This window comes from Lonchura striata, chromosome 2, assembly GCF_050655825.1.
Source record: "Lonchura striata isolate lonStrDom1 chromosome 2, ASM5065582v1, whole genome shotgun sequence".
NCBI lineage: Eukaryota > Metazoa > Chordata > Aves > Passeriformes > Estrildidae > Lonchura > Lonchura striata.
The window spans coordinates 85,991,155-86,011,309 of record NC_140704.1 but is presented as its reverse complement, the minus strand read 5'-3'; the positions used below and the strand labels follow the sequence as shown (position 1 = coordinate 86,011,309).

Sequence of the window (20,155 nt, the reverse complement as noted above, 5' to 3'; positions counted from 1 at the left end):
AGAGCTCCTCTTTTTCAGAAAACACTCTGAAATTTTATCTCTTGTGTGTCACAGTGGCAGTATGTGTCACACAGAAATAAGTATTTATGATATACAGCTACAACTTCATGACACTTTTGTAAGGAAAAATGAACAAAAACCCAGTGCCTGCAAAAAATATTTCAAAAAAGGCAATCCAACCCCATGTACATTGCAAAAGTAAAAGGTTATGTAACTAATTAACAGCATAATTAAATTTCTTTTCACCGAAACAGTGAAATCTAGCTGAAAACCCATAGGTGAAACATGACTTTTTAGTTTTGCTATGAATTATCTCCTTAGAGTCAAAAATTCATAATTAGCTACTAAAGGCCGAGAAATTATTTTTCTTCCAATTAAAACTATAATGGTAAAGTAGTAAGAAGTAATAATTTAAATTTATTAATGATTTTCATGCAGATGTAACATGACAAGTTTTACACAATAACATAGCTGTACATTTTGTGCACTACAACAGTACCATAAATAAATGTGTAAGGCAATTAAGCTGCCTTGCCAACAGGTAACCTAATAGTATTGCTTTCTGGTCACAGGTGACAAACAGCAACATCCCTACGCTTTCCAGTCCTAACCCTCCCCTTCCTGACGTTCCCCTCCTTTTCCTCTGCCCTCACTTCATGTGAATTACAGTAAAACACCAAGCCCTTTATTGACTTCTGTCTTCTTACTCCTGATACTGAGAACACTTATTGAAACACACCTTCAGCCTGGATTTGTTTTTCCTTTAAAACTAAGTAGGCATGTTTGCCATTCTGCAGACTTTGGTCTAGGACTCAAAGCTGCCCAGGGAAAACTATCATGGTATACATACAGTCATGACAGCAGGTGATGGCCAACACTCACTGTGTCCTTTTGGTACATTCAAGACAGACCTACCCTTAGTAACAGCAAACAAAAAAAAAAAATTCATTGCTTTTATAGGAGTGTAATCCGCAGGCCTTATAACTCAAAAATATTTCCAAAAAACCCACTTTCTCACAGAACTAAAAGAGGGATGTTCAAAAAAATTCCTTCTGAGAAGGTACAGGTCTCTTTCACACGCTGGGAATTGGATGTTATGGGTTTTCCTGGGGAGTCCGGGTTTTGGGAGGAAGAGTTAATAGCTTAGATTTAATATAAAACAAAGTTTGCCATGGTCCATAAATCTACAGCAAAGCAAACACACCGGATTCCACCCAGTGCAGAGGAAACATCAAGGAATTTTCTTAAAGAGGTTTAAATACAAAGGAGGTTAACAATCAAAGCTGGGCAGAAGGACATTAGATACTCATATTAAAAAAAAATGAAAGACCAGAAACCTGCCTCTTTTTTACTTTAAATTTAGTCTGCCCAACAAGTCATGACTTGTTTGGTTTACATTGTTCCAAGGACTCCCCAAGGGTTGAGCTCTACATTTCTTTGCAAATGAAATTGTAAACTTCCCTCTAACTTAAGTTTCATTCTTCAGTACTTCAAAGTAGAGCTACAGTAAATCGTAAAATAAATTGAGAAATTACTTACAAGGAATAGAATGGTATGTTGAGAACCAAATTAAGAAGTGATCTTTAATAATATTACAACTTGGCAAATAACAAAGTCAAAAGACAATAAGAACCTCCTAATTTCATTTAAAAATTAATATAGATATTAAAAGTTTCAGTAGTGTTTATGGTGTATGTATGTGATACCGCGTGCCATGGTGTCCTTTTTACAAATAGTGAGCACAAAGTTAAACATATGAAGAGTAGCACTTTCTTGAAGAAATTCTGTTAGCAAAATAACAACAACAGCAATAATAATAATAGCACAACAGCAATACCACTACAATACCAGCAACAACAATAACACCATCGTTAAAAACTAGCAGATTTGCAATATTAGCAGAAGTCTCTGGGTGGCATCAGTACAACAAAGTCGCTAATCTTATCAGAAGAAAATTAAAATATATTTCTTCATGCTAAAGCTATTTTTACAATTAAATGTATCTAATCTAATGGTACAATAACTCCATCTTCCTCAAGCTGCATAATAATTTTAACTTTAGATCTCTTCCCGTAATACTCAAGTTACACTACTATCCTCTTCAAAGGCAGTGAGACATGTCAGAAGTCTCCCCAGGGATGTGCCACACTGACTCCATTACATCACCCCTAGTGCCCTGGTGACAGAACCATTAACCCCAGGGGAATATATTAAGCAAGGTGTCAGGAGTGGCAAGAGGAGATCCACCTGTTCATTCATTCAGCATGTCCTGCCTGGGGGTTCATTTGCAACTTTTGTGCTTGAAGGAGACAGCTAGGAGCACTTCTAAACACTCTGCTGTGGCACTTTAGGACTCCACAGTCTTAATCTTAAAACTAGAACTGAGAAAAACAAGGTTTTCTTCAGCAATTTCTGTGCACCATTTGTATTGACTCAGTGTGACTGTTAAGTTCTCATTTTAAAATTACATTATATTATAAATATATCTGTGAATAATAAATTCACTCAGAACAACTTCAGGTTAATAAGCATTGCTCCATATTGTAAAAACAGGCAAGAAAAATGGCATGACAGAGACTGTTGCAGAATCTTTTATGATTCACTTTTGCCTATACTTTTTTCTTACACTTCCGATCACCAGTTTTCCTACCTCTTTCACACTATATTCTCTCCTCACAGAAATATATTAAACACACCCTTGCTGGTAAGTCATTGACTCACTGCAGATAAAAGGAAAAAAGCTGCCACAGCTCAAGTGAAGAAAGGAAATATATGCCAACACTATTCCACAGGTTCTAACTAAAAAGAGGACTCCATCAAGAAAGTTCACCAAAAGAACAGTTGTATTACTTCTGAAACCAATCACAATTCACACCCCTGCTTACCAGAAATATAACTTGTCAAAAATATAACTTCTTTTTCTAGAACTTGTTCAAGCCATATGTTTCTTGGCATTTGCATGCAATGACTCCAATGTTTTAAATAATTTTGATCAGTAAGCGTAAAAATAAAAAAAGAGTAAATACTGGGTAGAAAGCAGCTATAGTTGCAAACATGTAACTGACAATATAAGATATCATATACAGGTTTTTTTCCCTCAGGTGAACTTCTGAAAATACAGCTGCAAACAATCTTCTGGATTAGGCATTGGAGCTTGTCTGGTTGTCATTGCAATGGAAAGAAACTCATTGCTGTGCCTGAACAAACTATTTTGTACACTCCTCAGGCTGCAGTACCATGAAGCTCCACCACAACTGTGGCAGTTCTATTTCTGGTACAAAGTGTTTAAACCCATACAAATGCAACCTATTCTTTATATGCTTGTAGACTCATGCTTTATTTTTACTTACTTTGAAGCAAATTCCTACTCTAGGCTCTACTCTAACAGAGCTTAGCTTTGTTGCGGAAAAGGCCAGAGCAGATTTTTCCCAATTGATTTATTTCTGTTGGATGCATTAACCATGAAATCATTAAAAGTGCCATTTCTTTTGAGAAAGAAAATCAAAAATATGCTAAAAGAATCATAAACCAAAAAAAACTCATCAAACAACTATAATTAATACAGCAAATATTTTTGATTTCTCTTACAGAAAAGATTCATTCTACAGCTTACAGTACTCCAGAAAAAAAAAAAAAAAAAAAAAAAAAAAAAAAGCTAAACTATATTCATTACAAAATCTAAGCACAAACATCTGCTCTGCTCTTCTTCCATAAGGCCCATGGTAGAAGCCAAGCACTCAGAGGACAGCAGCTCACTGCAAAGGAGAGAAGGCCTGCCCATTTACAGCCTTCTTTTCCTTTAATTCCAGACATATGCTTTCTATATGCAGTGTTATGTTTGTGCATCTGCTTCCAGGACCATATACCTCCTCAACTTTATGACCCTGACTGCTTATTACAGAATTGTATCCCCAAGGTGACTGCCTTCCCATGCTGTGGAGACTTATTCCATGGGACTGGAGAAAATCCCACAGGGAGATTCTGTAGAGTGTCCCTTGCTAAGGTTGCACATCCAGAGGTGCTGTGGGATGCAAAGCCTGTCACACCCAATACAATCACAGTCTGCGTATCCATTAACCCTTCCTACATGCTCCTACTGCTGTCCTCCTTTAGCATGCATTGCAGGGGCAGAAAAAATAATTATTAATGCATCCTACAATAATAGAGCTTGAAGGTAAGAGCAACACTTCATTTTGGTTCCACAGTTGGAGTTAACTAGAAGGATAAAGAAAATGCCCAAGTAACACAACATTAAGTATAAGGCACATATGTACCCCGCCAGAATGAATTAGAAGGCATCAGGAAGGTGCTTTTTCTGTAAACTTTCATACACAAGAAGGCCAAACTACTGCATTTAGAACTTTAGTCAAATAAACAAGGAGTTAACGAGTCTCTAACATTTAAACCTCACAGAAAGAGGCAACGTTTTCTAGAAGAAAAAATACAATTTGAAAAGAACGCTCAACACTCAGCTCTACACTCCAGCAAAATTCCTGGTCCACCTGTTACTAGAATGTAGTTGGCATGTCCACTTTTTCATAGGTACAAACATTGATTTGTCAGGCCTCAGGAGGGCCAGAGATGTAAATAAATCTAATGGTCTGTGCTACCAGAAGGCTCTAACAATCTAATTGGAGTACACCAGAAACAGGCTGAAAACAACATATGAGAAGAAGAGCAGTAGTTCAATGACAAAAAGACAGCATCAACCAACACCATTTAATGCTTTTCTGTAAAATGAAAGGATTAGGACAGATGGAGTAGTTACAGTATTCAGTATTGCATTTTAATGAAAAAGACACTTTACCTGCAATACAGAACTTGTTTATATTAGGGCTGTGTACAGAATTAAGAGTGTGGGGATGGATATCATAACTGGGACATGAGAGAATATATGTTTATATGTTTAGTCAAGCCCTTATTTTTTAATAAAATTGTAAATTTAAAATATTTCCTATAGAAACAATGAATATGTTTTAATCAGAATAATATATTGAAAAATATAGGCATTCTGATAATTAGAGATTAGACAGTAGGAATTCTACAGCTTCCAAAAAAGGTGTCCAGGAAGATAAAAGAAAAAACGAAACATCACTTCTCTCCAAGGAAAAAAAAAAAAAAAAAAAAAAAGAGACATTTTTGTCTGGACTGGGTTGTTTAATGCAATCCAGTCCTCTATAAAGGAAAAGATGAAGTTACAAAGTTGCCCAGAATGATTAAATCACCAACCACAAACTAAAAGATTCTTCTTTTAAATCTTACCACACTACATTTGGTTCTTCTTTGGAAACATGAAAATATATCAGATCTCCATCTGCATTTCAGAGCTCATCTTTGCTTATAGAGAGAGGGGAAGAAAAAATGAAAGAAAAAAAGAACCAACAAAAAGACAAAGCAACCTCAAAACTACATATCCCTTTCAAGATGCAGTATTCTGGAGGTCTCTAGATCCCATAAACAAACCAGCTGTCTTCCTTCTACTAAGCAATAAAACTTAATACAGTCCCAAAGCTTGCTTTTCTATACAAAGAGAACTGCAGAAGCCAAGAAATAAATATCTATATCTAGCCTTATCTAGAAGCTCTGCTAGCTTCTTGCACTCCTCTCCACTTTAAATCATTTGTAATAAAACAAATCCCAAGACCATAAACCTCTTGATATTCTCCAGAAAGTTCACCACCTGTTTACTGTGCATTCATTTTATGAACAGCTATTACAGCTTCAGAACAATTTTGGAGGTAATAAGGCAGGGCTGTAAGTAATTTATTATTAATGGAGAAAAAAGAAAATGAACATACTTCCTACAGTATATGTTTCTTGACTTTGAATGAATGAAAACTTGAATTTCTTTCTTAAGCCTACAGAAAACTTGCTTCCTTTTACTCAAGTCCTTTCATCTTTCATTGATTCTCTCAGAAGGCACAAAGTGGCTGCCCTGGCCACCTGTCTACTGCTCTCCAGGCAGTCACAGCAGTTGCCCTGCCCCAGTTCCCTCATCTGCCTTAACAATGCACTCTAACCTTCAAAATCTAAAATCTACTCTGCATTCCTGTTTTCTCTGCCCTGCCAGAGCTCCCCTGCCAGAAGTACATATTGCTGTATTCTTATGTGTGTGCATATGTCTATTACTGGGATAATTAAAGGGAATTTGGGTTCTCACTGTCTGCACCCTCAGGGAAGACACAGGAACATCTGCTGCAATGCCTACTTATTTCTTATTTTTCTGTACAAGGGTTTGGAATTGTTTATGCTTCATTGTTCAAACACACATACTGCATACAAATATAAGGAAGTGTAAGGGAAAAAAGACTGAACCCCCACCTAGATGAAAGTGGTTTCAGCACTTCCAGCACAGTCAAAAACCACTAACTTGACATCTCATCCAGCACAGAGTCCTAATGCTCTTCCCAGGGAGAGCAGCTACTCCTTACAGTTAGAATCTCTGGTCCCTGTGATACTGCTGACAATCTTCCTGAATGTGACAGAGGGACAGACTGCCCATGAAACACATTTGCCATCCTCAGTCATGCACTCTCTTCAGAGTGATTTAATCTTTCACATTTTAACACTTACGTGCTGGCTTTGGCAGCCAGTCAAAGAATTCATTTTGAAGGCAACTGTGTTGTATACTTATGGGAAATCATTATTTAGTCTCAAGACAGAGTTTTGTAAAGAAATCTGCTCAATTTTAATACATGTATTGTAGGGAGCAGAAACAGAATGCAGACTGCCCATAGACAGTGCCCATGCACTGTTATTTTCGTTGGAAATATCTATGCTTCAATTAGCAAGACCTTTTTTTGCTAGAAATGACCATCCTGCAATGGTGCATTCTTACTGATGTTGGTGTATGAACATAACAAACTTTTTTATTTACATTGTTTCAGCAAAATAAAATTTCTTGATCCTGTCAATTCTGCCCAAGACTGTAGCTCACAAAATAAAGGTCAGATGCTATTTCATGAAGAAACACAAAATCCAACAAAATAAGACATATTATGAAGAAAAAGGGTATAGAGAACAAAGCCTGACACTAATCTATTTAAGAGTTTGGAGCCAGGACTTCAAAGAGGAATATATTCCCCAACTCCTCCACTCCCCCACCACAAAATAAAAATATGCCCCAAAGCCAAAAAAAAAAAAAAAAAAAGAAAGCAATATGCAAGGAAAAAAAAAAAAAAAAAAGAACCACAACACTACAATCAACATTTCTCTTTGTAGAATTTACTTTTGTTCTAAAAGACACTGGTAAACTCCAGGGGTTTGTCACTACTAACAACTATTTTAGTAGATTTATTGTAGAGCTGGTTGTAAAACAGTCCAGTCCTGATTCTGAGAAATGGTAGAAAATAGCCATAAATCCATCAAAACAGAATCTGAAGTGAGCACTGGAAATGGAAAGACAAGCTTATGACAAGCCAAAGTTTGGTCCAACCTGAATATGACAAATTGTCATGTAACAAGTATCTATCTATACTTGTCATGTAACAAGTATCTATCTATCTAGCCACAGAAAAACAGCTGCTATGCAGAGTCCTAAAGTCTTGTCAACTGCAGACAAGCATTGCCACAGAAGGAAGACAAGGAAGAAAGCATGTAAAAAAAAACAAAACAAAACAAAACAAAAAACCAAAACAAAACAAAAAAAAAACACCAAAAAAAAAAACACACACACAAAAAAAAACAACCCACTTTGAAGAATCACTGACTGTGGTTCTCTGTTTCCACCCAATCTATCTAATAAACAGAATATATCTTGGTAAGGTTATAGGTAAGACTCTGGTTATTTAAGAAATTAGAAAGAAAACCAAAATGTTAAGTAACGTTTTTCTCCCCACCTCTTGAAATTCTTGAAACTTTAGAGCTTGAAGCAAGGCCAAAGGATGGGCCAGAGTTTCCCCAGTATCTCAGCCAAAGTGACAGGCAGCAGAAGGTGACAGGCAGTGACAGGCAGTAAGGGCAGCAGGTGCCATCAAGTGACAGCAATACAGGCCCCATAAACACTGCACAGGATCTGGAAGGGAAGACCACTGGGATGAGTCTTTCCAGTAACTGTGTCACTACAAAGTATGAAAACAAAGTTGACCAGGAGCAGATGGCCAGTAACTGCGATTGTTGGCATTTTTTCTGATCCAGCAGTCTAAGTTACTTAGACTGGTTTGGGTTGGAAAATACCATTGAGATCATTGAGTCCAACTGTTAACCCAGCACTGCCAAGCTCACCACTAAACCAATTCCCCAGGCATCATATCTCTATTGAATACATACAGATGTGGTGACTCTACCACCTCCCTGGGCAGCCTGGCTAAATGCACAACAATGCTTTCAATGAAAAAGTTTTTCCTAATGTCCAATATAAGTCTTCCCTGGAAAAACTTGAGGCCGCTTCCTCCTGTCCCACCACTTGTTACAATCTACACCTTGATACAGCCTCCTGTCAGGATGAATAATAGAGCATGATAAGGTCATCCCTGAGCCCCTTTTCTCCAGTCTTACTTATGAAAAAAAAATAAAATTCTATCTGGTGGGGAAAAAAATGAAACAGAAAAAAATTAGTGCAATATTGTGCTCCCTCTTGCTGTAAGCACACATACAAAAAATTAACAGAACTTCATCTGCATACCAGCTCTATTTCTTGATTGCTGATCTGTTTATTTAACATATCCCAGTTTGGATGATTTACAACACTTTAGCAAAAATACAGCTCTTTTGAAGAAGAAGAAAAAAAGAAAGATCACAAAAAAATCCAGATTTTAAGTCCATCTGCTCACTTTGTACAGATAGTAGAATGCAGCAGGAGCCTCTCACTCATTTTGCTCTTTGTTAACAACCAGAGAACTGCACATGCTCTAAAGAGCCACATTAGGGCAAAAAGGAACAACTCAGCCATGGGAAGGCTCATAGGACATGTCTGCACAGCTCACTAGTCATTGTAGCCACAGATAATTTTATATTACCAAAATTTATGGAAATTATTAGGTCCAGCACTTGACTGGGATGCCAAAATAATTGTGAATTGATGCTTGCTTCAAAACATGATCACTTTCAGAGGGAAAAAAAAGTAGCTGATATGCAAGTCCATTGCTTTGAGAATTCATCCCCTACCATTCCTTCACTTTGATGGGAATGGGCACCAATGACACTGGGTGATTTGGGGAAATATAGGATAGTGAACTTCAGTCTCCAAAGATATTTTTTTAGTTAACAATAAGAGTTGAAGGTTGCTCTTCCCCATCAGATTCTTGATCTCCTATACAAAAGTAAAAGAAAACCTGATTCAGTAAAGAAAAATATATAGAACTGGTAAAGGAATATTTTCCTCCTTAAGAGGGGCTGATTGTTGGCAAGGTAGTGCAAACAATCTCATAGTCCTATCATCTAGACAAACAAAATTGCAATATCTAGCAATCTTCACTGAAAAATCATCTTCATTTAAAGAAAAACCCGAAAGATGATACAGAATGGAAAGCAATATACCATAATACCATTGCAGATACTGGAAGATCATCTTTGAAATATATTTATGAACAATTGGAAACAAAGGAAAAACTAAACAGTTTAATGGACTACTATTAGTTTACAAGAAAACTTGCAAGAAGATTAGGTTAAAGAGAAGAGTACAAACAAAATCAAGTTCATATGCCATTTATCCTCCTTCATTCAGCCCACATATTATTTCCTCTTGGCACATGTTAAGTGCATGCACTCCGTACACAAACCACAGGATAAAATGAGCAGAGCAATGTACTGAGTCTATATTACTTAGACAAACATCAAGTAAGGGAATTCTGTGGTGGTCAGACAATAAGGTTAAGAAAATATATTTCTTACGATTCTCTAACCAAGGAATCAAAAATAACTATGCTATTTTTCTTTTCTGGTTAACCTCAAGTTGAAATGAAGGGTTTAAGTTCATTTCTTCTGTGGATTGAGACATGCTATTTTCAAGCATGTTTATTCAACTGATAACTTTGTTACAGCACAGTAGGTATTTAAATTATCACTAAATATAGCTTCTAAAATTATTTAAATTGATGTTTTTTGTTGAGACAGCACAACTTTAAAGTCTAATTATTTTATGGGAGCCTATAAGAATGAGACTTGCCCCAGAGCAAATGGTCTCTGCTGTTCTCCCAATACCAATTAAGTCAAGTTCACAACTGCACTTTATTTCTTATAGAAAAGCCTAAGAAATTCAACTTTATGCAGATAAACTGCAGGACAGTCAACACTTAAAATTTCACACCTGAAACTGGATTTGGGCCAATTTTTTTTCCAGCTCACTCACACACTGCTAAGCAGTTGTGATGGCCCCTTCAGTTCTACCTCATGGATAGGGGGTCTGTCTACAGAACAAATCTTCAGCTGAGTTTTGAAAGGTCTGGTGTTTCAAAGTTCAGAAAAAGTGTGTGTCTGGAGAAACAAGCTGCCACTGTAACTAATTTTATCATTTTTGCTTTCATTTTTGGTTTCGTTGGGGTTTTTTTTATAATCTAATAAAAGGGCAGGTCCCCAGAGATCTACCTCAAACGTTCTGTAGAGCAGGTGGACTATGAAATGCTGGAAATATTTAGACAAACATTACACTACACAACTGTTTTGCTTTGGGTTTTTTTGCTTAAGAACAGTTCAACCTTTATAAAGCAGCATTGTTTCTCACAGAGCAAATGTGGGTTTTACAGCCTTTTCTAACTGTTCAGGTTAAACACTATAGTAGAATTCCTTCACTATAATAAGAGAATGCTTTTTTCCAAGTAGCTGACCATCAATAAATCCTAATACACTTACAGAGCTAACATTTCATAGATGCATGCAAATGAAAGTATACCCAAATGAAATAAAATTTTATAAAAATAAAATTTGTAACACTATCTTTAATGAGTAGCTTATTTAAGCCTTTTCTGTCCTAACTCTTAAGATACTTCAAACATAATTTCCTTTTTTTTGCAATGCAAACATTTGGAAACGTGTAAAGATCAAGGATCTCACAGTGAATCTCTGTGTGTGTATCCATTCTGTAATCTGCACCTTCTTTCCTTTCACCCAGTTCTAAAATACACTTGATTTATAAACTCTTGACTCCAATTATTGGAATTAATTAGGATAGCTGATGAATTCTTAGCAGACAGATTTTTTTTTACCTTTTTTTTAAGTTTTTTATTAAACCTGCATTTCAACAGCACATTTTTTGCACTTCTAGGCGCAGACTCCTCCTTAGAAAGAGAGAGAGAGAGAGAAAGGACTTCAAAGAGGGACCATGTACCATCAGTCAGTTTCACCACATGAAACACTGAACTGCTCACTCCAGTACTTAGAGGTCTCTTTTATATAAATTTGCTTTCTGTGATAATTCCTAACAACTTTAAATAATGAGAAAAGCAAATTTTCAGCTTCCAAGGAAGACGCAAAGCGCCTTATATGAAGAAAGCTCTATAATAAGATATTTTAGAGCTGCCAACATTTTCTGATCTATAGCAGAGCTTCTTATTTATAGCTTCTGGGAAAGCAAAAAAGGTGCATTATGCAGTCCTAATATTAATTATGCAGATAAACAAATTACAACATGCTTATCAATACTATGTATGAGAGACACAAAATGAAATCTTTGGGATCATGTCAAAAGTCCTTTCAAAGTGTGTGCATCTCCTGCTACTGCATCTTCTTTTTCCTCTTCCACCAGCTAAAAAAGTACTTGAGCAAAAGTTCTCAACTGGTGGGTGAAATTCTTGCCATTTCCTAACAGAAGATCTATCACAGTCTTCAACTAAAACTATTTAGCTGGAAAAATCAGCGCTAGAAATAGTATATGCATCTCTACACAAGGTAGCTTGACAGAATCATCACCTAAGTGAGCAATTTTTGATGAGCAGTGGGAAAGAAAGCAAGCTCTTTCAGGAGATATACTCCCATTTCATATTTCACTGTGACAACTCCTGGGGACTATTTTGTCTTTTTATTAGTTTGGGGGTTTTTTTGGTGTTTTTTTTTTTTTTTTTGCATCTGTTCATCCATACTCTACACCAGACTCTCACTCCATTAGTTTTATTTAATAGTTCATACTTCATCTACCATACCTCTCAAAGGAAGACAAATCAAGTAAGTACATTGCTACTTTGGCATACCAGAAACTACCAAAAAAAAAAAAAAAAGAGCTTTGATCATTTATAAGTAAAATAAAAGTGTTGATATCTCTGTAAAGTTAGTACTAAGTTTACAAGTTCTAAAGCACCTACCATTCAATAGCACTCACAGCCTTGGCTGATGTTCAGCATGCCACACAGTATTTAGCTCTGGTGGATCTAGCACTGCTACAAGATGACTTTACAGACCAGGGCATTAATGCAGCACTCAAAGGGACTTTGACTCTAACAAATTGATTTCTCAACTCTATGTTGGTCTAGCAGCACTAACAACATCAATAGATACAGAAAGCATTTTCCTTATAGGCATTCATGAAGTCAGCAAATGTCTCAGAAAGAATATGGATATCAGTAAGGCTGGTTGAAACATGCCAACTCCTATTGCAAGACTCATTCAGAGAGTGGCTTCTCACACACATCTCGCTTCTTATATTCTGATACCCCAATTAATCTGTTCCTAACATACAGATTCAAAGACAAACCTATCATGCACTTTTTCCTGGGGTCTCAAAATTTCTGTTTTCCATTAACTGGCAGTCCTGCAACTACAAGTCAAATGCTGTGTGCCCACACCAGCAAGGTTACCCAGCTATCACATGCTGTATATTGCACTGCAAAGATGTTTCTACATGTCCTTTTCAAGAGTTATTAAGGACACCAAACAGACTATTGTGTGAAGTATGAACCACAGCTTGACAGAATATTTTTCTAAAGATGCCAGTTCATAAAGACTAAGGTATATCATAGATACATACTAATTCATAGTATTTTTACCATAAAGGTCAAAAGGGAGTCTGGCATTCAAAATCTTACTAGATCTTATATTAACAATCTGACCAACAATCTGAACATATCATTATGTTTCCCACATATATTTACAGTAAAAATAAATTGGTTTTTTTTTTTTTTCAGTAAACTCTAACTGTGACACTATCTTTAGCTATATCAAAAGATGCAATTGGAACAATATGGCTTCTATCCCCAAAAAGCCTTATCATAGTGAGTTAGAACTGGAAGGACATCACTAGAAATTAAATATGAAAGAAAACATAGGAGGTCTAGAAGGCAGGATTGGTCTATATTCAAGAAACCCTCCTAAATATTGGCTGAATTAGATTCATAAACCAAAACATTTTTAATCAACTCCTAGAACATAGCACTGCTAATGAGTATCAATTATTTTCTTATACAGTTGCATACACAAAACCAAAAAGTACATGCAGTGATCTCTTATTTGTGAAATTAAGAAGCTAAGTGCCAGAATTTTAACCCTTCTACCTTAATTACTTTAATTTAGAAAATTGTGTACACGTGTTCTGATAGAAAAAAGCATTTTAAACTAAATTATACCACAATATGAATGCTAAGGAAACCAGGTAATTCATCAGAATAACTCACACTATTTAGCTCATCAATAAGTGAGTGATAAAGGTCCCTCCTTCACAATACACTGGTGGTTTGCTGTTCCGAGGTACAGTTCCTTCTCCAGTGTATTCAAGAACAGGACAGCTGGTACCATTATTATTATTAAACTACTAAAGTACCAGAACAAAATACTTTCTGTAAAAAACACAACTTTATTTTCTCAAAGTTTATGAAAAGAATGGAAACAAATCTTTTTCCAATTAAAATTCAATAAATTCTAATTCATTGAAATAAAAACTTACACATGTGCTTTCTTAGAGAAACTGGAGGAATTCAGTGTGTAATATAATACATCTTAATCCCTACACCCTCATAACTAGAAACTATTTGGAACTCCCTCTAAGTTATGACAGTAATGGAAAAATCTCAATTCAAATAAACAAAAAAAGGCAGATAAGTTATAACTGCCTCAGGTTTTTACAGAAAACATCCTCCAAGTATTCTTTGCTTTGTTCCAAGTGTTCCTCAGCATTCCACCCCAATACTCAAGATGACAACCATATGTATGAAGAGACTGCCCTGGTGAAAGAAGGAACTCGTGCAGCTCCAGTACAAAAAGGGCTCTATCAGGCGTAAGCAGGGACAAGGAGGAATTTAGAAAGACCAGATGAGCATGGAGGGATTACGTCAGGTTAAACAAAGTTCAGTGGGATTTACCATTTGTGTGGAACATCAAGGGCAACAAGAACTGCTTCTACTGCTCCAATAGTAATGGAAGTTTAAACAGGGATGAAAGGTTGAACAGGGAAAATATCAGCCTGCTGCTGACTTGGGCAGATGACCTAGTGGCAGCAGAAATGGATGACACTGAGAGACTCATACCACCACTAAGGTATCAAAGACGGCATCTGTTGTTTAGCAGAAGGGATTTAAGAACTACCATTTGGAGAGTAAATGTTTAATATCCCTTACCCCACCTGAGCCAGGAACAAGTGGAATAACACAAGGGTTGATCCTGGAACTCATCCTGCTTAATGCCTTAATAAAGAATGGGAGGCAACAGAACACAGTCTGTAAAGTTTGTAGATAACACCAAATTCTCAAAAAAGCTCAAGGGCAGGGCTGCCACACAGAGAGGTCTGATTGGGTGAAGGAAGAGGACAAGAGCAACTTCATGAAATTAAGTGTACACATGTAGAATTATGCACTTGGAAAGGAATAACTCCATGCAACAGTACAGGCTGGTTTTAGTCACAAAGGAAAATGAGTCACCCACCTTTAAGTGATACATTCAGCTACAAATACTGAACAAAATTTGAAAGCCTAATCGTATTTAATTTGCATAGAATACAGCCCAGATTTTTATATAACAGCACTGAATGCACCTTTTTCCCCATTTTGTTCTATATCAAAAGCAGAGGTTTCCATGAAGTGATTACACAATACTTAGCCTACTTCTGGAAAAGACTTTTTGCATTTACATCTTACCTTTGTATGCAATAATTGGGTGCTCAGCTCTGTGGCAGTGGGTATCTTCTGTTGTTGAGTCCAGTATTCCTAACACCCCAAATCCTGCCAAGAGCAGTGTGAGGAAGCAGCTTCCTTTCATGGTGGTCATGCTGTCCTCCACAACAGTCACTTTTTTTAACTGTCTACTCTTCTTGCACTCATGTGGGAAAAGAACCTGGAGAAAAAAAAAAAAACAAAACCGTATTTAAGAATGAGAGCAAACCACAGAAAAATGAAACAATTCTTGAAATTTAAAACAAAACAACACTGCTTCCTTTCTGTATAGCATTTGACTATTGTCAGATGCAGATATTCATTACCCCCTCTCTTTCATTTTGTAACATGTGAGGAAAAGAATATTCTCCAAAATATTTTATTTTATCCTCTTAGATAGAGCAAACATATTTAAATCTATCTTTCCTGTTCACTGGGATCCACTGCTTCTTGCCTTGCTTTCCTCAGAGATGAAGGACTGCTCTGACATCTTACAAATATAAGGTAGAAGAGGAATTGCTTCCTCATGTGAATGACTACTTTGAGAGAACAATAGCTCTATAGCATGGATTTTTTGCCTATCTGTAGAGTTTGTATGGGACAGCACAGAAATAGGTAGGAAAAGATTCACCTCAATGCTCTGACACACACTTTTGCTTTAGAGAAGTGAGAATCACTTGTTCTGACACTGGCTTAATCCCCATCCATTTTCTGACTGGTGACAGGGCTGTGAATTGCAGATTCAAATGACAAAGACCCCTTTCCAGTAAAATTTAGATACCAATCAACGATGCAATGGTTTTAATTTCAAATCAGGAAAAAAAGTTGAAGTTCAACTCCCTGATTTTTTGAAACATCCAATAACCAGACCCTTATATAAGTAATAGAATATGTACAGTGTCAACATAATTTTAGATCCAACCCAGTCCCTTTAGCTTCTTCACTAAAAACATGCCAAGCAGCAATAACCTAACCACACAACCCAAAAGAAACCTTCACCACTAGCAGCTTTAGTGAGTCACACAGGCTTGTGTGCTGACAATACGCAGATATGAAACATCACTGGCTTTCATGGGGGAAGACCAGAGATTTAAGACAGCTCTATAAAGGCAGAAATGTCACTCTTCTAATTAATGGAGAAATTCAGGAAAAGAAAATCAGCAATTTTGACTTCTAAAATGATTGATCTCACTGAATTGTAGTGCGCTGTTTAATAAGGTGGAAACTTTCTATTTGCATAAAATAAACATCCTAAATGCATAAAACAAAGGGCTGTTAATGAAAAGATACTCCACAATAACAGCAGTGTGCTCTAAAAGCTACACTCAGAAGGCAAAATGGATAGTAAACATTGGTCCCTAACATTACTAGCACCAGACTTCATAAGACGAACTGCTCTTCTTTTACCACCTTATTTTGCTGCCTTTAGTAGTCTTCCAGCTTAGATGTGGACACATCTAATTCTCATTCATTTAAACTAAAATAAGTAGATCAAAGGCATAATACATCTGAGCAGAAAATGTAATAGCCAATTTTAGCTTCTATGCGAAATTTTCTTAAGTTACTGAAAAAAAAGGAGGAGAAGCTTGGAGGCAATTAGATTCATATCCTTACCTTCCTAAGCAGTGTCTTACAATGTCATGTACCAATAAGAATCTGGCCCAACAAACTGCTTGTGGCTCACAACAGGCAGTATCTGATCACAGAAATTCTGGATACTAATGCATGTAGTGCATGAAGCACTTGTTCCAATTTTCTCTTAAGATTGATATTTGTATGTATGATGTACTATTCTTACACAATTTCAAGTAGTTTATGTGGGTTATAGTGCTCCTATTCCTAACTTATAGATCACAAGTACATTACTAACCACTACTTCTAATTCTTAGTTCTTAAGATTATGTTTGTGCATTTAGGAAGCAAAATAAAGATCTGATACCTTCATTAAGATCTCAAAATTTTTTTCTTGCACACAGTATAGCAGCAAATATCCCAAGACCTAGGAATATGGTACTTCCATGTTAAAAAAAAAAATAAAACACAAACAAAAAACCCCCAAAACTTTTTTTGAAAGTCCCAGAAATACTCATAAATGTGTGAATATAATGGAAAGGAATTAAACAAGAATGAAATTAAACATTTGTACTGAATTCAGAGCTTTTTTTGTCTCTCTGGCTGCAGATGAAGCCCATGGTCTTTATGAAACCAGGCTTCCATATCACAGCCAAGTTTCAAAAAAAAAAAAAAACAGTTCAAGTCAGCAAACACTGCATAAAGATAATCCTCTTTCTCCAGAAAGAAAGAAAAGGACCACAACCCTTCATCCAGATATTATATATGCACATAGGTATGGATGCCTTGGCTTCCATTACACAAGGATACTTAATTTCATGGGACTAATAGTGGTATTAGTAAGGACTAAGATAAAAATGTTAACAGGTCTGATATCTTGTACCCTGCAGGTATCAAGAGGACTTCTCCCACTTGTCCCCTGTGAACAAAACTCAGTAGCAGAAACAAAGATTCCTTCACAATACCACCTTTCCTTGGCCTCTAAATCCAAACAGCATTCTCTTTCACGACTGACTACTTACATGCCATAGGTGGTCTCTGACAATTGTTTGCATGGTATAGTCATGCTGTGGAAGAATTTTGGGGCCAAGGACTTTTTTTTGTACTAGTTGAACTCTTCCTCTCACTGCATGTATCTCACATGGCAAAAACTGAGACAGGAAACACTCTCTCATTTAGAATATCCAAAAACAAGGAGAAAGGAGGAGGAAAAAAGAAAGGTGTGAGCACACTTCTGACCATATATCTCAGAAAATAAAAGTTAACAGCCTGAACTTCTCTCTACCTCAACCTCTAGATGTTTGTGTCTATTGCACTATTTTATTAATTTAAGTCTATTAATGATTTTTGATGTATTAATTTAAATATATTATTGTAGGGAACTGTGAGGAGAAGCTTACTTGCAACAACTCAGAGGAGAATCTTCAGAGGCCCTAACTGACGGAAGAACAGTAAATCAAGGCAGTAGATAGAAACCTCATCACAAGTTCTTTAAGTTTCTACCCATTTCGCTACACGAGTGTATGCATGGAAGGAGAAAGGAATCTGGAGACTGCACCTAATACACTGCTAGAGTAAAAAAAAAAAAGTATTTTTTAAGGATCCACAAAAAAAACCAAGGAAAACCAACCAAACAAAACTCTTCCCCAAGAACCAAAAAATCTTTACAGTCCCAACCCCTGCAAAATATACAATTAAACCTCCTCTCAAGAGATACACACCTTCACTATATACCCACAGCATGAAGCAATGAACAGACACCTTAGAAGTGACTTCAAATCCTAATCGTTTTCCACAGAACTTGTACGGGCTAGAGTGCTCCCTTCTGTGCACCCCTGAGTAAGGACCACTGCACCAGTTCTATTGCTGCCCAAGACAGCAGCAGCAAGAGTGAGCCTGTGGAAGCACGCTACACGTACCTGAGACACTGCAACAAGTCAGAATGCTTGAAGCAGACAAAGTAATCTTTTCTGAAATCACCCCCTCTCCTTACTGAGAGTGCAGCTTTCATACTAAGAAGGGATAGCTAGCCTGAAGCAATATGACAAGAAAAGACAAAGCCAAGAGGACCCCAAACATGAAAAGAGTCCGCCAGTTTCCTTGATTTCTGTATAATTTCCATATGGACATCTCTCTCAACAATGACAATAATGGTCAGGTCAAAACTCTTCAAAACATATATCCAAATTAATGTGATACTGACCAGCTTTTTAACTATTGTCAAATATTTGCACACTGACCTGTTATTTGCATAACTTTTCTATCAGAGACTTTTATATAGACTTTCAACAAATTTCATTTTACAAGTTTGTAAGTTTGTAAAACAATCTGAAGATGCAAAATGAAAAAGAAAGCAGAATAAGCAGCACTATAGAATGCAATTTATTTCAATATATTATTTCACTCCTGTATATAAAGGGTCTTGTGCACTTATTCTATCCCTCATTCCCTTTGTTTTGATCCAGCTTGCCTAGAAGAAATATGAAGATGAATGAGACCCATTAGGCAAAGGTATTATATTTTACAAATGTAGCCTTTGGTTTCTCCAACAACAGTAATTTATAAAGAAAAAAACAGCAATTCAAGATTTTCTGTTTCAGCTGAACCAAAAAATGAGACCTATTGCTAAAGGGAAAAAGTGTGCACAGTTAAGCATTCAAGATAAGTACCTGCTACTGCTAGGTCCAAGCAGATTCATTTAAAGACTATTCCCTCCAGGCTCTGAAGTCATATATTTAAAGTCAAATAATTAGGATGTCAATATTTCCAGATCAGTTAAAGTACACCATGTTGGAAGTACAACTTACCTCTAAATTATAAACTACATTTTCCTTTGTTCAATCAAAATTAGCCACTGCATGCAAAAGCTGCCACACTAGCTGCAGTTGTTGCAAAGTGAAGATGCTTTCAAATAATTATCCTTGCTGATTATGTAAGTGACAGTTTTAAACTACACTTTTGGTGAAAGATGAAGTGAGTCTTTGTCAACAAAAGTGTACAAACAGCAGGGTTGGGCATGTTTAAAAAATGCCAATTTCAGGACTGGTTCTGGGTACAGGCATTCACAAGCAGATCTGGGGTTTCTTTACATGCACACCAGTGTTTACTCTTGCAGATGCTGCTCATGTAATTTGTTGCTGGAGACTCATTCCACTTGCCCTGGGCACTTTGCTCCACATCTTTGCAAAACAGTCAAGATTTGGAAAAAAAAAATTGTTCATGTGAAGTAACTATTTCAGATTACCTTTTTGCACTAGCACAAGCCTGGGAAAAAAGTATTTAACTAATGAAACAAACTGCACATTCTATGGGTTTATTAGAACAGAATTATGAGTACAAAGAAATATGTTGTTCTATATTGCTACTGCACAGACTTTAAAATAGTATAAATTATTTCATCTTTGGTCATGACACTTTTATGAAAAATACCTAGTTTGTCTACTATATTGCTAGTGGTACCTTTTTTACAATTTAATAAAAGAAGAGAACATTTGCTTGCTGCTGCAAGTGACAAGAAAATTGTGAGAACTGCTGTTTCCTCTTCACCAGAAAAAAGGCCACACTGTTGTGTATCA

General features: G+C 36.4%; 1 protein-coding gene across 10 annotated transcripts in view; it reads right to left on the bottom strand.

Annotated features, from left to right (window-relative positions):
• SEMA5A (semaphorin 5A) overlaps positions 1 to 20,155 on the bottom strand; it is a 312,223-nt gene that overhangs the window by 198,544 nt on the left and 93,524 nt on the right. For 9 of the 10 annotated variants that reach the window (XM_021546911.3, XM_021546907.3, XM_085573625.1 and 6 more), the window contains one exon: positions 14,994 to 15,189. In XM_021546911.3, the coding sequence (XP_021402586.1) occupies positions 14,994 to 15,123 (130 nt within the window). In that variant the 5' untranslated portion in view covers positions 15,124 to 15,189. Of the gene's footprint in view, positions 1 to 7,838; positions 8,125 to 14,993; positions 15,190 to 20,155 lie in introns of those variants that run through there. The other variant, XM_021546906.3, reaches the window with a different exon arrangement.